Source organism: Halichoeres trimaculatus, unplaced genomic scaffold, assembly GCF_033239565.1.
Source record: "Halichoeres trimaculatus isolate MK-OKI-2021-1 unplaced genomic scaffold, fHalTri1.1 fHalTri1_scaffold_22, whole genome shotgun sequence".
NCBI lineage: Eukaryota > Metazoa > Chordata > Actinopteri > Labriformes > Labridae > Halichoeres > Halichoeres trimaculatus.
The window spans coordinates 23,824,396-23,841,689 of NW_027437200.1; the positions used below are offsets into that span (position 1 = coordinate 23,824,396).

Genomic DNA, 17,294 nt, shown 5'->3' on the forward strand with positions numbered 1-17,294 from the left:
TAATCATTTTTATAGTTTAGCGTCCATTTCTGAGATGTTTCAACCTGTAGTTTGTGGTGGTAAAGCTAGAGAAGTGTTACACAACATTAAGTAGTTTATTTTTTTACTTTTTAACAGATTTTTTGCTCTACAATAGAGCATTTTTGATAAATAAATTGTGTTTGCTGCAAAGACGCCCAACTTCCAGGGTTTCCATCATGCTGAATGCAGATGTGAAGATTGGAACATTAAAGTACAACATTAATGAAGCATGTGACAGTTTGTTTTTTGATTGTACAGATATCTGTCGCTTGGTTTAACATAATTTGATGTGATTTAAGCGGTTTTATGTTTTTTTTTCTTAAAGGTTTAAACCCTTTTCTGGGTTTTTCTTCATGGTGTAGAACACAGACAGCCACAGGGCCATGGCTGGAGCTGATCGATAATCAATAATCAAACAGACTGGGGGAGGAAGCATGATAAAACAGGGAAAGGACGTCTCCCTCCGCGGTTCCGCAGTGTTCCGCACACTCACACGCATTCACACGACGGACCCACACGCACGCGCCGCTCAGGCATTCCGCTGTCAGAGAAACGCCTTGTCATCCCGGTGCTGCACGAGCCGGACAACCTTGAATCCCTCAACGACAGCTCTCAATTAAACACTGAACGCTGCTTGCGTCAGCTGCCGGACCGGGCCTCCCGGGCTGATCGATACTCACTTTGTAGAAGATGAGCTTCAAGGTGCCGTAGAACCCCATGGCTGCCCCGGTAGGTAGGTGGGAAGGTAGGTAGGTAGGTAGGTAGAGCCTCCCGGAGATACAGATTCAAGAAACCGAATGTGTATCAGTCAAATCCCGAAGTTCGGAAGATGAATATCCCAGATTCAACGCGCGTGTCGTCAACAATCCATCCGGTCAGTCGGTTAATCGGTGACAGTGTGACTGAGAGCAGAGCGTTGGAAGCTCCTGCTGCTGCTGCTGCTTCAGGATCCACTGAGGAGGACTCTCTCTCCGCCTCTCTCTCAGGCTCTCTCGACCACCACAGGAACACGCAGGGACATGCCTCTCTCCGCCTCGTGAGAGGGCGAGGGCGGGAGGGGTGGAGCCGCGTGCAGAGTGTGTGCGCGAGGAGAGCAGCAGAGTGTGATTCTGAGGAGAAGGTGACGGTTGATGTTCGAACGTTCCATTTCTCCTTTCAGTCAGTTCTACGACGGACTGACGTCACTAACGTTCCCGGGTCAACAGTTAAATACAAACTGTTAGTCTTTACAAACACATAAATGTAATAAACAAATGAGTATTACTTCATGACAACCCTGCTTTCATTCGGATCTCCCAGGGGTCTGAGATGCTGGATTCTGGTCTGCTTAAAACTCCTTGGCAACAGTTATTAATTTTCTTTAATGTGAGCAAAGCCACACTGATTAGACATCACATAAAGGCTTCCCAGGGTTTAAGCCTGAAGTTCGGTTGGTTTGGCCAGTGTGACCACTCTGTACCAGGCACAGTACACGTCATTGGCTTTGGCACACTTCTGGGCGGTGTTATCGGCACCGTACACTCCAAGCACGTGTACACAACAAGGACTACTGCGACCACTTCTCTTTGCAATCGTTCTAAACAAAGGCAGGTGCGGCTTCGTGCAGATGAATGACAAATTTTTAGCAGCCTCGCCCCCTTTTCACGAACCTTTTCACGCAGAAAATTTCCGCTTAGCACACCTCCAAAATTTTTAACAAGAGCTGTAAGTGCTTAGACTACAAAACATCCTGGCATAGATATGGTTTATCACACAGATCGCCGTTATAATCATGTGATGAACAATTCCTGGAGTGAAACTGCAGCAACACTCATCAGAGAGGAAGAACTGATGAAAAAATGTTGTAAAAAGTGTAAACAACTTCTTCTCGCGGGCAGTACCGGCCAGCAGGGGAATGGCACTGTGAGGGCCAATTGTGCCCAAGTACGGCACGGTACAGATGGCAGGTGTGACCGCCCCGTTATGGCTGATTTGACGTGTCCGTGGGATTCGTGAGGCTTCGTGCGGCTTCGTGCGGACAAGTGACGTCCCTTTTACACTGAAAATTTCTGCGCCGCATGCACTCGAGAATTTCTAACCTGCCAGACAAAGATGGGCGGTCAAAATGACGGATTGGTTAAAATAACCTGGAAAAACTCGGGACAGATATGTTATATTGTAAACAAAAGCCAAACTTTGTCAACTCTTGTTTAGAACTCTGGTAGACTCATGTTTGTGATACACTGCCCCCTGGAGTTTGGGAATGGACACCAACGGACGCCGCCCGGGTGTTAAAAAGCAAAAAAGGCCGTGCGTTCTCTCGCCTGGATCTTGTGCGTCTGATTTCCGTGCGTCAAATCCTGTGGGTGAATCCTGACAACACAATGCTGATAGCAGCAGTGAAAAATGTTGCGATGTTTGTTTTGTCTATTTTAAAGCTACATCAACCACAGAGCTGTGGAAAGAATCCAATCCCTGGGACTACTTTTTTAAGAGTTTACAGGTGTTAGAAATGTCCAGGCTACCTGTCAAAGCAGCCGTCAAACATTTATCATCTCCTCAGAGGAGGAGGAGTTACAGTGCCATCTCCAGAGCTCAGACGCCCAGCAGGGGGTGGGGTCACAGCTTTCTCACAGCTGATTGACCCACAGGTCGACACACTGAAACTCCCAGAGGCGCATTCACACTCACTCACACTCACACATAGGTCAGACAGTGTTTAGGAGGAGCAGGGGGATAATTTGGGAGGTCAAACCTTCACCCAGAGCCTGGAGAGACAAAACAGACACTCCTCCTCCTCCTCCTCTATCACCTGTTCAGCCTCCTCTTCTTTTTGCTTTCTTTCCTTCAGTCCTTTCTTCCTGCCATCCTTTCTTTTTTCCGTTCTTTCATACTTCCTCCTTGTTCTTGTTTTTGCCTCTTTCTTTCTTGAACTTTGTCACATGAAGCAAACAGAAGCGCCCCCCTGTAGAGTCTAATTTAATGCGGCGCACACAGCCCTGCAGATATGTGACTTTCTGTGCACTGACTCCACGTCACACACACTTTCAAGCAGGACACACTGACATCTGTACGGAGAGCAAACTCACCGTACATTAGTTACAAGAAAAGGTCAAATTAATCAGTTTTCAGGTTCAAATGACCAAAGTATGCCACAGTGAAGCTGCCCAAAGACTTACTGTTTACTGTGAAACTGAGACTCACCAAAAACAGGCCAACCAGACAAGTTGAATAAAATGAGAGGATTACGTTTTTTGGGGTGGGTTAAAGCAGTGAAGTGAGCCACAGTGAAGCCTTGTTGTAACTTACTATTTACATTGAAACTGAGACTGCCCAAAAACATAAGATTATGATGTTGTTTGAGGCCCTGTTCACATGTAGCTGGTTGTTTTTAAAAACAAATATCCCCCCTCATTTGTTTTTAAAAATACTTTCGTCCACACACACTAGGTAAATCCCAATGAGTGCGGCTGAAAGCGTGCCAAACTCCTATTTGGCGGCGTTTTTAAGATGTGAAATCTGACCAAAATTAGCCCCTGTCATTCAGCTGTAACGTTTGAGAACCAAAAACTCAGTTTCTGGCATATACATAAAACCATGAAACCGGAGTTTCCCAAAATCTTCACTTTGGCTGAAGTTTTTAGCGACGTAGAACTGTGGTTTCATGCGGACTGCAGGTCTAAACGCACAAAAATATACTCATTTTCCCAGAAACCGCGCTATGTGTGGACATAGCCTAAGGGGCCGTTTACAGGACAATGGTTAAGAGTGAAACACAAAAGTTTTGTTGCGTTTCGGCCACGCATTTCAGCCATCCTAAAATGCTAACTTTTGAAAACGGCCCCTAGATTGGAATTTTTCTGAAACGGCTATTAGCATTTGCCAATACACCAGATGATCAGCCATACTCTACTTCAGTGGACATCTCCCCAAAGCGGCTTCTAGACAAGATAGTTACAGTGCCACCTACAGGCCTGGCATGCTTCCTACAGTGTTTTTAGACCCTTGGCGTTTCCGTGTAAACACAGATTTTTTATTCACTGCTTATTCACTGTGTATTAGCGTATTCGGATGAAATGTTGTTGTGTAAACAGGGGCTAAGAATGGCTGTTTTTCACACTGATTTGTCTAGCCCCGCCCCCAGCCCTCAGTGCTTGCTAAGCACCAACTCTTTGCAGGGCCGGAGCTTTGTCTGTGAAAAAAAACAAATAGCCAGCTCTAAGTCAGGCACTGAACTAGATCTAGCACCAGTTTGTGGTTGAAAAGTGGTACCTCTAACTTACTATCTACAGTGAAACTGAGACTTTCCAAAATATGGCACTTACTCAGCAAGAGGGAAGGTGGGATCACGGTTACTTTCCAAGTCTCTGACTAGAACGTGAACATCATAGTGCAACAAAAGGAAAGTTCTGGCTTGAAGCTGTTTATTGCTAATTGCTAGCATTGTTAAAGTCAATATAATGGGTAGAAATAATGAAGCTTAAATACACTTTTACGTACCACTGAAGTAAAACATCAGTGGTAAATGTTATTACTCATTAAAATGCAAAAAAACCTATCCTTTGTTTTTTGTTTTTTTCAAACATTTTTCTTCAGTTTCCTGTTTGGTCTTTCTCTCTGGAATGCAGGTCTACAGAGTCCCTGCTTCTGAGGGTCCTGTAAAACCTGAAACGTGTGTGTGTGTGTGTGTTATGCATTAAAACAGCTGACTCTTTCCCACACTGGACGGCTGTGTGTGTGTGTGTGTGTGTGTGTGTGTGTGTTACCCTCCCAGCTAACTACTGTCAGACTATGGAAACACAGAAACCCACTTCAAAGAATCAGACAGATGTGTGTTCTGTTTGTAGTGTGTGTGTGTGTGTGTGTGTGTGTGTGTGTGTTTGTGTGTGTTTGTGTGTGTTTGTGTGTGTGCGTGTGTGTGAGAGAGAGTGTATGTGTTTGTGTGTAGCTAGCTGGATTATCCTACAAGTGTGTGAAGAATCAATACAGAGAGAGAGGATCAGAGGAATGTGTGAAGGATTGATTTTTTGCAGATGATGTTTCATGTGAAAGTGTGTTTGTGTGCGCGTGCGTGTGTGTGTGTGTGTGTGTGTGTGTGTAGAAAGTAAAGTATGGTGGACACACACTCTTTGATAAAGTTCCTTCAAGCAGCACAGAGAAAAAACTGAAGGTTTTAAATGTTTTACTGGTTTCTGTTCAGCACGAACGAGGGTACATTAATGGAAAAGCAGTAGTTGCAAAACAATACGATTCCCTAACTAGCTAACTAGCTAACTAGCTAGCTGGCTAGTTTTTACTTTAGATGTAACCTCCCCAAAAAGTTTCCTGGGGATTTTGGATGTCAAAAACGTGTCAGGGTGCTTGATTTATCGATTTTTTGCAGAAGTACGCAATAATTACAGTTAACCGTGAATGTTTGGTCGTTGATTAATTGTAAAGTGTAAAAACCCGTGTAGCAGCTTTAAACAGGACTAGTCTTGGGTATTTCAAAATAAAAGCCTGAGGGCTTTTGCTCTGAACAGGATGTGTTATTAAAATTTATGAGGCCATGACAGCGATCGGAGCAGACCGTTCGGTCATCGAGCTAACGGGAGTCAAACACAGAAGCCGCCGTGTTTCCGGAGGGACAGATTATAAAGGTGCAATGCAGCAAACAACAGGTTCTTTATAAGGCAAACAAACCGTGGGGCTGCAGAGTGGGCTGTGTGTGTGTGTGTGTGTGTAGCTCAGTGTGTGTGTTCATTAATAATGAATTCAGGGAGTGTTGCAGGGATGTTAGGGACTTAGTGCTCATGTATATTTTAATGAGTAACCGTGTGTGAGTGTGTCTGAGCTGCTATCGCTCTCTGGGGAGGAATCAAGAATCAGCTCTGTTCACCGTCTTCAGGAGAGAGTATGAGAGAACGGAGAGGCAGAGGAAGGAAGAAAGAAAGAAAGAAAGAAAGAAAGAAAGAAAGAAAGAAAGAAAGAAAGAAAAGCTGCTTCAGCATCAAACGTCATATGTGAGCGACAGAAGAACAATAAATCAGAGTCACTTTGATTTTAAAGACTTGATCAGATCTAACAAAGTCTGATCTGTGACTTTCCTCCTCTGTGCTCTTTCTGAAGTGTATCACTGCCACAGTCGATTCACAATATTACTCCATCATTCAGTATCACGTTACAATGGGATTACTTTATTGTCAAACTCATATCATTGATTGGATTAAATAAGTAGATAACAGTTATAACAATCAGATTTTTTTTATTTTTAGCATAGAGGCGTATTGGGGGGTCAACGTAGGAATAGAAAACAGATCATAGCAACAGATGCTTCATGCAGGTTAACTCTATCTTTATTAACTAGCCCCCAAGCAACTATCAACACACACAAAGGTTCCTCTTCTCATCTCATCTTCCACCGCTTATCCAGGTCCAGGGGCACCGGGGGCCGCAGTACGCTCGTCCCCAGCCACTGCTACCAGCTCCTCTGAGGAGATACCAAGGTGTTCCCAGGTCAGCCGAGAGATATAATCTCTCCACCGTGTCCTGGGTCTATCTCGGGGTCTCCTCCCAGCTGGACATGCCTGAAACACCTCCCCAGGGAGGCGTCCAGGAGGCATCCTCACCAGATGCCCAAACCACCTCATCTGGCTCCTCTCTACTCCAAGCCTCTCCTGGATGTCCGAGCGCCGAACTCTCACCCCAGGCTCACACTGAATCCGGTGCGGGTCCGGTGCAGCTTCCGCATGTAATCCGTATCATTAAAATCACTGTTGTAGACTCACATTAGCCCCGCGCGGTGCGAGTCCAGTTGCGGGAGCCGTACGGCACTACGGAAAGAATCCGCAAGAAGTCTATCTTTCCCGGACGCCGGAGAGGGTCTGCATCAAGCTGAATGAAATATGACGGGCTATACGGGAAGTGAATTGCCGGGTGGCATGAAGATATGTTGTTTTTTAAAATAAAATCAGTGAACAAACAAATGTAACTTGACTCTTCTTTGACAGCACAACGTTTTAAAGTAAAAAAAAAAAAAAATAAATTCTTCAAGAATAACTTGTGGTGTGGGAGTAAAAGTTTCCCACTGATGCACAGAAATGTGACAAAGTTCAGGTGGAAACAGACTCGGTTAATAAATAATGCAAACGAAACATGTGACGTAGACGTCACTCAAGACTTCAAAGACCACAAGGTCAGATCTGTGTGATCACATGATGTGTTTCAGACGGACAACTTATAAACCAATAATTAGGATATTTAATTAATATTAATTATTCTGACAACACAAATGAAGATTTTTTTTAAGTTTCTTTTTTTAAATATGTAAATAAAAGAAGTAATTTGTACTGATGAGAATTCGTGTTACTGGGATAAATGATAAGAATAAAATACTCCCTTTTACAGAGCGGTACCATGCAGCGCTGGTGAAGAATTCAAGGAAGGAAATAGAACAAAAACAAACATGAAAATAAAAAAAGAGACAACAATCTGAACAAGTGAAAACACTGAAAAAAGGAGAGAATTAAAGGAAGAAAGGAGGGAAGGAAAGGTGGCTTTGAAGACTTGAAGGGAATGCAGAGGAAGAAAAACAAAGTGGGGGAGCGCGTGAACAAATCAAGACTCAAGGTTTACTGACATTCTTCAGGTGTCGGATGACGCACTGTAAAACACTCATAGAGAGAGAGGGAGAGTGTGTGTGTGTGTGTGTGTGTGTGTGTGTGTGTGTGTGTGAAGGGCAGGACAGTAGAGCACCTGTTCCTCGTTGCGCCCCGTTCACACACTCAGACCCAGAAACTGACCTAAGAGAACATCAGGTCAGTGCAACGGAACCCCGGACACCGACCAATCAGAATGCGGCACCCTGCGGTTGCCACAGTGATGGAGCAGTTGAAGAGAAGCTGTATTTGGAACATTCTAGAACATTCCATGAGGCAGTATGGAACTTACACATTGATTTTACAGCTGTAGAGGAGTGGAAACCAAACAGGCTCCCCTCAGGCTCTACGCAGGAAACATGGATTCACTTTTATTAAACTCTCTCAGCTGGTTTTGACTCCTCTTATGGTTTTCCAGCCCTAAACAAGTCAACATCACGTCAATCAGACTCCTCTACCTGGGTTTGATGACTTCAATTTGTCTGCAAAGTCTGGGATCAGAGCAACATCCCTAACACTGGTCTGTTATTCATGATAGGGGTCTGTTCCTAAGGAATAACAGACCAGTGCTGTGACATGCTGCTATAACAAACCATCAAAACCTTCCAACACATTGCAATAATATATATTTTATTAAATTTTGATTTGTGAAGTTACTCAACTTGTGAGTTTTGCCCATGTAAGGGCTCTAAAGCTGTGGGCAAAACGTCAAAGGCCAGCCTGTTCAATTCACATCAAGCCCTTTTGTACACCAGACGCGTGTTTTTCGCGCAAAAATTTCACACATTATTTATTTTTTTTTAACCTACTAAATTTCAATGCAAGTTTTCACACTAGCAACTTAATTTAGCTGAGCAAAATTGCGGCTTTTATTTTTTTGGACTGAGGTCGATCTTTCCAAAGTTCACATCCGACCAATCAAAACACTCGATGTTGACAAGTCACACACCAAAACATTCAACATTGATTGGTTTTGTCTCCCATCTCCCCAGTTCTTTACAACAAAAAGCATAAAAACGAGAGAAAATGATTAAAAAGACAACTTTTGGAGGAGAATAGCTGTGGAAATTGAATATGACACCCCCAAATTTTTCGCAGATTCTTGCAGTTTATTTATGTCCCTGTTGGTTGGTGTGCAAAGGCCTTACGAATCAGGGTTTTTGTTTTAAAATCTTTTGTTGTTTTTTTTCAAACATAAATCCTTCATTTTAGGTTTTGTTTATAAGCTGGGTTGGAAAAAAAGTTACAGCTTTTCTCCACCAGAGGGTGATTTTTTTTGTAATGTGCTTTTTTTTTTTCAGAAAATATGGCTATTGATTTAATCTGTGGATATTGTCATTTAACTTTTTCACATGGCTTGGTAATAAAAAAACAGTAAAAATCTCAAAAAATTGGAAATATTGAAAAATCACAATTTAAATCAAATCAGTGCCCCAGAAATTGTAAAAGCATTTTGAGCACTTCTCCCTGTTCACATTATCTGAGCTTGAACAAAGTGTGAGCTCAGCAGATGAGGGAGATCTTAAAACTGCAGTTCCTCAAGTCTCCACATGGGGCAACCTCAAAAAAAGAAGAAGAAGAAACCACACCCATTCCAAATCTCAGAGGTCTGCAGTAGTCTGTTTCAGAAACAGAAACCAGGATTACTTCAGAAAACTTGATGTGGACAGGTGACGTTAACACCTGAATCAAACAACCAAAAGCTAGCTAGCGCTGTCTGTCAGCTGACAGGTAAACCATCAGGACTTAGCCTAACCTGTCAGAGACAGCGCTCTAACACAAAGGTTCAAACCTCCGTCCTGCTGACGAGCACAAGACTTCAGGAATGCTGCCGCAGCTCCAGGAATGTGTGTGTGGAAATGTGTGTGTGCTGCGCTGACTCTGCGAGATTGGTGTGGTGGACCTGATGGGCTGGAGAGCTGCCCAGAGCTGGAATGTGACCATCACACACACACACACACACACACACACACACACACACACACACACACAGACAGAGTATGAGGGAGTGTTGAGGCGTGTTTGAGTAAAAGAAATAGAGACAGTGTTTCTTTAGCTTCTTGCTGTTGCTGATGCGATGTGACGTGAACACACACTCTGCTGGTGGCTGGTCCACAGATCGCAGCGGTTTAACGGATCTGACATGAATGAACGGATGAATGGATGAAAGACAAGGTTTGTTGTTGATGAATGATGTAAAAACTTGCTGTGAAGACGTTCTCCTCCCAACAACAGTATCTTTTGTTGGTGTGCGTGGTTTACATTTTTTGTGGGCCAAAGCGTGTCACCTGACCCGACGTTTAGACCGCAACTTGAAATCGACTCTTCCTGCTGGCTCACGTGAACGTCAGATAAGAGCTCGTCTGACAGGAAACGACCCGTGACGCCGACAGGTTAATGTTTCCTGTCGACTCTCAGGGCGAACTGAACTCTTAATAAGGACACGAAAACAAGCAGGTGTAAAATTACAGCTTCATTAAGTGAAGTACTGAGTTTGACGTACTGTGCCTTTAAGGAATAAGTGTCTTTAAATCTGACGACGTCTGAGAGAATCAAATAAAACGCGTGTCCACATACTGGACATGCCACTGCTGCTCTAATGTGCTCCTGTTCACACCAGTCATCTGACCCCAGCATGAGTGTGTGTGTGTGTGTGTGTGTGTGTGTGTGTGTGTGTGTGGGTCAACAACAACACACAGGGGTCATGTGTTCAGAGATAGTAGTATTTGTAGATTTTCAAACAGACTGTATTTGTCAGGACGTTAATCTAAACCGATTTCAAACTAATTTCTTTCCTAAACGTGTTTGTGTGTGTGTTTGTTTTTCTGACCTCGTGGAGACCAAGTTCTGGTTAAAGCTCCTTATGGGGACATTTCACAGATTTATACTTCAAAAGAACGTTTGAAGGTTAGATTAGGTCCAGATTAGGATAAAAGGTTGTACAGTCCCTTTAAAGTATGAAAAGTTAATGTGTGTGTGTGTGTGTGTGTGTAATCTCCTATATGTGTAGTAATCTAGAAAAAAATGCCCTTAGATTACGGACCCTCTCTCTCCAGATTAGTGCCCTAGTTTTCTCCAGTTGGTCAGTCTGTCACACACACGCACACACACACACACACACACACACACACACACACACACACACACACACACACACACACACACACAAAGGGAGAGAGAAAGAGAGATAATTTGCCCATCACTTCATCTAATCTCTAAAAAAGCGCTGCCCCTGGTGGTCAGAGAGGGAATCACAACCAGACAAATCAATAATCAATTAATCATGCATTAATTCTAACGGTGACAAAAATGGATCACAAAGTGAGTGTGTGTGTTCTAAATGAACAGTTCCCATGGGAGCAGACTTCATATCCCATGATCCTACAGGAGGAATCTGAGGAATGTTCACGGCTGCACATTCTTTGCACACACACCTACTGTCTCACTATAAGTGTGTGTGTGTGTGTGTGTGTGTGTGTGTGTGTGTGTGTGTGTGTGTGTGTGTGTGTGAGAGATGAATTCTTTGACGATGCATCAGAAACGTATAAAAGTCTATTTTTGACAGGATAGAAAATTAAAATATCCCTTATTGATAAAAGAAAATACTTTTCATTTGTTGAGTTTAACTTTTGAAATGTGAAGTAACAGTTTGGGGGTTTCTTGGATTACATGTTGCAAAAAGTTGTTATTTTGAATAAAAGTTGAAATTATGAGATGTTACAAAATTTATATCTTTTCTACGTAAAACGTCTATTTACAAGTCCAAAAAGTAAGGAAAAAATTATAAATGTAGTTAAAAAAATTGTAGATATTTGAAAAAATAACAATTTGTTGAAAAAAAAGTTGAAGATATTGGAAAAAATAATTTGTTAAAAAAAAAAAAGAAGAAAAAAACTTACATAAAAAATTCCACCACAATATGTATTGAAAAAGTTCATACTTAGATTAGAAAAGTTAGATATGTGGGGAAAAAAGATCAAGGATTAAATTATAAGACATAAGAAGAAAATAAAGATAATTTTAGAAAAAGTGATACACTTAAAAAAAATACTATATAGAGGACTACGTCAACTGAAAAAAGTGAAAAAAAAAAAATTCAGATTAAAATCTCTGAGTTTATAATGAAAGGTTGTTTGCCTGAGACAGGAAGTCGTGTTATTAAAAGAGGTTGTTATGTAGGTCTTGTTCTGGGTCCAGGGTGGTGAAGTGAGACTGATTTGAGTTAACAGTGAAGCTGAGACCCAGCAGCAGGAGCCTCTATTAAAATTCAAACATTATGAAGAGTTTGTTGCTTTCAGAGCCTGAGTGGTTTTCACATTGTTGGTAGGAGATACACACACACACACTTTCTCTCACACCGACCTCACACACACTCAGCAGCTGCTCTGCAGTTTGTTTACAGAGACGACAAAGCAGGAGACACAAAGGCACCTGAACACCACACACACACTCACACACAGACGCTGATGTCGTCGGCTGGTCCCTGAACGCCACACACAAAGACAGACAGCACAATGCATCCCTGAGTGTCCCTGAACCAGGTGTTGGAGTTTCCATCTTGAGGCTCTCTGGCTCTGGTGTCATTTATAAAGAGATCAATGTCGCCCCCTGCTGGCTGTTTCAGACACTGTACATGTTATTCAGCTTGTCACAGTGAAACCTTTGGGCTCTAAACCTTCTGATTTACACAGAATAATGATTCATCATATTATTATTTAATGGTATTTTGTGTGTTTCCCTTTTTTTCAACCTGTTTGTGGTTTAACGTGCTGTTACTTTGCAAAAAGAGCAGCTAGAGAGCCAAAACAAAATCCTTGAAACTCAGCCCTAAATCCAGCAGATTGAGGTTTGTGTCTAAAACTTTAGGAATATTTCTGAAATGTTCTTTTTAAAAAAAGACAAATTCAACTTTTTGTTGAATAAATTGGCAAGATAAAGACAAGAGAAGAGACCAAAAGCAACATGTCTGTGCAACAAATTTGTTTGGAAAAAGCCTCAACAAATTGCAAATCAATGATGTGCAGCATGAATTTGCTATGCTAAAGTTAGCCAGAGTGACGCCTCAGTGTGACTTCGTATTCACAGAGAAACTGAAACTAAACGCAAAACGTGTCAACCATTTCCTTTCAAGGGCTCAGACTACTAAAGTAAGCAAGAGTGAATCCTGTGCTACTAATTATTTACAGAGAAACTGAGACTCACCAGAAATCCAATAACAACAAAATCATTATGTTATTACTTAAGTAAACTTAGGACCCCTTAATCAAAACAAAAGTAAGAAAAATATCAGCTGCTTTTTGAGATTAATATCACTGATGTTAGTCAGAGTGAAGCCTTTGTGCACCTTCCTGTTTACTGTGAAACTGAGACTCACCAGAAACAGAGGAACTGGATTAATAATACTCTTTCAAAAAACAGTTAATTATAAGATAATCACAAAAAAGCTTTTCCTGGTTCATACTGCCAAAATGAAGCCTCTGTTTGACTTGATGTTTACAGTGAAACTGAGACCAGAAACGGATTAATTGGAACTTCATGATGTTGTTGTTTTAGTAAACTCAATACACGTCAGTAAATAACAAGAAACTTTTTCTTTTCTGTGGCTCAGACTGCTGAAGAAGGCCAGAGTTCATTCTTTGTGTAACTTATTGTTTACAGTGAAACTGAGACTCACCAGAAACAATGGAACTGGGTTCACGATATTATTTTTAAAAAAAACTGTTAATTATAAGGTAATCACAATAAACATTTTTATGTCTGGGGCTCATACTGATAAGAAATAAGCCAAAATGAAGCCTCTGTTTGACTTGATGTTTACAGTGAAACTGAGACCAGAAACAGATTAATTGGAACTTCATGATGTTGTTGTTTTAGTAAACTCAATACACGTCAAGTAAATAACAAGAACCCTTTTCTTTGCTGTGGCTCAAACTGCTGAAGAAGGCCAGAGTTCATTCTTTGTGTAACTTATTGTTTACAGTGAAACTGAGACTCCTCAGAAACAGACAAACAGGAGTTTACCAGGGGAACCAAATGAACCCAAAGTAACCACATTTCTTAGTTAAACAAATCTAGACGGGTAATGTTTTTAATGCTTTAAAGACAATCTGTGTTCAGAGAGGATGTGATGTTGTCATCAGTCCTCTAGGTGGAGGCAAACACTTGTTAGCATGACGACTTTAGCAATAAGCTGTATTTTTATGGTTATTTGTGGTGTTTAATTTTTTTTATTGCCTTAACAGCCCAAAAGTATCCGCGGTGTCTCTGTTCTTTAAGCCGAGCACACATCAGGAGGAACACAAACAGCCAAAGTACCAAAATCAAAATCCTACCTGACTTTGGTTGCAGGATGGTGACATCATCACTTTATCCTCCTCCTCCTCCTCTTTTTCATCCCTGGTAGCCTCCTCTTTTCTCTCCTCTTCCTGCCCTTCGTCTTCCACCTTCCTTTCTCCCTCTTCCTCAGTCCGTGTAATCTGATTGGCTGTCTCCAGGTGAGCGGTGCCGAACGGCTCAGAAGGACACGACTCGTCCTCGATTGTAACAATCGACACTCTGACCTCATCGTCTTCCTCTCCTCCTTCACCTCCTCTTCCTCGGCAGAGAGAGGAGTTGAGGAGGGGAGAGGAGGTGAAGGAGGAGGAGGCAGAGATGGGCGTGTGTCCCCCGATCAGCTTCCTGCGAGCTTTGTGTTTGCAGCTTGTTTCTTCCTCCTCCTCTTCCTCTTCTTCTTCATCTCTACTCATGGATGGAGTTCCTATTTCTCCTCGGTCCTCCAGGACGTCGTCTCTCCTCTCTTCATCTTCTCTCCTTTCCTGAAGCTCCTCATCCATCTTTCTCTCTCACACAGACAGGAACATCCTATGAGGAAAAGACAATAAATTAAACTATATTTACTTAATAAAACTTTTACTGGTTTTAATTTGATGCTTATTTATGATGTGCTGTGCTGTGAAGGCTGTTTACCTGCCTTACAAGAAAATGTTATGGTGTGGCCACACCAAACGCGAATTTGCGGCGCGATTACATACAAAGTCTATGCAAAGACGCGTTTAGCCGCCGATTCGCCTCTCGCGGCGCGATTCGCGCGTTTGGCGCGGCGAGTTTGGAGCGTTCACGCGTTTGGGCGGTAGACGCGAATTCGCTCGAGTTCAAAATATTCCCCCACGACGTCATTGTTTTGACAATGTTGGGGGGCAACCGCCGCCTGCTCCGGCTCCAACTCCGCCGGAGGATGGAGGAGAAAACAATCTGTGCGGTGTGTCATCATCCAGAGTTATACGATACGACGTGTGTACTCTACAGAGACCGGAAAAAAAGGAGCAGGCTTGGTTGAAAGTCTCTGAGGGGACAGGTTTTGAATGTAAGTTCTGAAAACATTCGTTCCCAGCTGGATTTGCTTGCACGGGCTATCACTGAGTCCGACTGTGTTTTCCTCAGCGGAGTTTTAAGCCTGATAGAGAGGAGAAAAGTGCGGGGCAGGGGCAGAGCGAGGGAAAAGATGGAAGTTCTCTGTGCTCCTCTCTTTCCTCCACCCCTTCATTATCCCCAGGGAGACCTCCGGGAACATGGGTCGGGGGTTCGGGTAGTCGGGGGTAGGCTACGGGGGGTCGGAGGTTCGGGGGATCGGGGATGAGATCGCAGGGAACAGCCAAGCAGGGCTGGTGGATTACCAGGGAGAGGCAGCAGGCATTGATTGTGATCTCCAAAGCTTTCACACACTCTCCTGTCATGCTTTGGAAACCACAGCTCATTGTTTTTCAGATGCTCTTTTGGACTTTCGGTCTTTAAATGAATGAGCTCTCTACTCCGCATGCGCAGTACCGCGCATTCGCGTGTTCGCGCCTCAGCTTGTCAAAAAAGTCCAGCGGCGAGACTCGGGCGTTCACGCGGCGAGTGACAGGCCATTCGCGCGAGTAAATTCGCGTGTTCGCGTTTGGTGTGGCCGCAGCATTAGACTTTAGCTCCAGTATTAAGTTTGTTTGGCTGCAAAAGTCAGCTTTTCCCCCAAACAGCAGAAAACAAACATATATTTTTTTTTAAATGAGGTTTTGTATCCCTGGCGTAGAGGAGATGGAGGTTTACAGACAAACAATCCGCCTGGGGCTGAAACATGTTGTTTCTAAAGGTTTTAAAGAACAGCTGGGGCATTCAGGTGTTTTTATCATAAAAAATACAAACTCAAATTTTAATAAACCAACAATAAGAGAAGTAGTGACAGCAGACTGACCTACGGAAGCTCCACAGGACTTTAAATTTTAAACACCGGATTCTCTTCTTTCCTTCTTCTGTTTTCGCGGTCACACCTCAATATTTTAACTCAAAATTAAACGAAACGACGTTAAATCCATTCCGAGCTCCCTAAATGTACGTTTTCATGAAGCTTTCATCTCAAACTCTGTAAAAACAAACTTTCGCTTCTCCGTTATCCTCCCGCACATGGAGCTTTGTTTGGCGCACGGTGATGGCGTCACCAGGCGGGTTACGCGGGTAAGGCGTCCATTGTTGAATTTTAAAGAGAACGAACTTATTTTGTCTTCGACGTCGATTAAATTCACGTTAAATATCGAAAACTCAACGACGAAAGTTATTAGTAATGAAAAACGGTAATTTTTCTTTATTTATCATTACCAACATGCTTTGTTATTGTTCGTTTTTAAAACAAATGTATTAATATAACCATTTAAATATTTTCTGATAGGCTCAGTGAAGATTTCATGGGTGATATCAAAAATGGTTTTACTTGTATTTATCCGTGTGTTCATAATTTAAACGTAAAATGAGAATATTAGAGCCAAAAAACGACTATTTCAAAACACAAAGTCCTTATGGCAGAGCTAGCTACACCAGTGAAGTGATAAGAAGAGCTGCTTTTTCTTAAAGAAACCCCTCAATTTACATTAGTTATAGTAAATACTGGAACATTTATTTAAATTTAAAGTTAATAAATCCGTAAAGTATAATTTTCATCTTCAACAAGTTCACTAACTGTTTTGGAAGGAGGTCAATCAATATGGGTGCCCTCACCCTTACCCAAACCGTCTTAATGTTTTTGTTTTAATCTTTTAGACTTGTCTTTTTTATAATTAAGTTGGTGCAAATGTCCTTTTTTACCCCTTCTGTCAAAGAAAACTAATGTTCCCTAATTAAATTATTCTAATAACTTCCCAAAAAACGAATTTCCTTTGAGAAAAGACTGCTTAGTTGTTGTACTTTAATTTGTCATCAGTAATATAAAGCAATGACTGTTTTGACAAAAAGTTCCATTTTCAATTCAACTTTTTGTCCTGTTAACTTGGTGAGCAAAATTGAAGGAATCAAAGTTTCTTAACCTCCAACAACCAATTCAGTTAGTTTACCCTCTTATTGGGTTAACTAACATGACGGCCACAAGGTGGCACCAGAGGACAAACTGAACATTCTGATGGCGTCAAAAACTAGAACAAAAATTACTAAAACTATTTGAAACAATCAAAAGGAATGTGTAAATGCATAAAATTTTATTTTCATGAATAAATAAAGACCAGGCTGTTGAAGGAATACCACTTTAATTAGTATATAGTTTTTATATATCAAATATTAATACATACATACTTACATACATACATAAATATGGATACATAAACATACAAATATTTGAATATGAACAAACTTGGC

The 17,294-nt window shown here is 42.0% G+C and overlaps 1 protein-coding gene across 3 annotated transcripts in view; it reads right to left on the reverse strand.

The window, feature by feature from the left end:
- LOC141784108 (F-box/WD repeat-containing protein 7-like) overlaps positions 1–16,111 on the reverse strand; it is a 31,337-nt gene extending 15,226 nt beyond the window's left edge. For 2 of the 3 annotated variants that reach the window (XM_074661828.1, XM_074661827.1), the window contains exons 1-2: positions 15,868–16,111; positions 13,970–14,498 (exon numbers count right to left, since the gene is read on the reverse strand). In XM_074661828.1, the coding sequence (XP_074517929.1) occupies positions 13,970–14,470 (501 nt within the window). In that variant the 5' untranslated portion in view covers positions 14,471–14,498; positions 15,868–16,111. Of the gene's footprint in view, positions 1–701; positions 1,036–13,969; positions 14,499–15,867 lie in introns of those variants that run through there. The other variant, XM_074661829.1, reaches the window with a different exon arrangement.
- Positions 16,112–17,294: the final 1,183 nt, after the last annotated feature.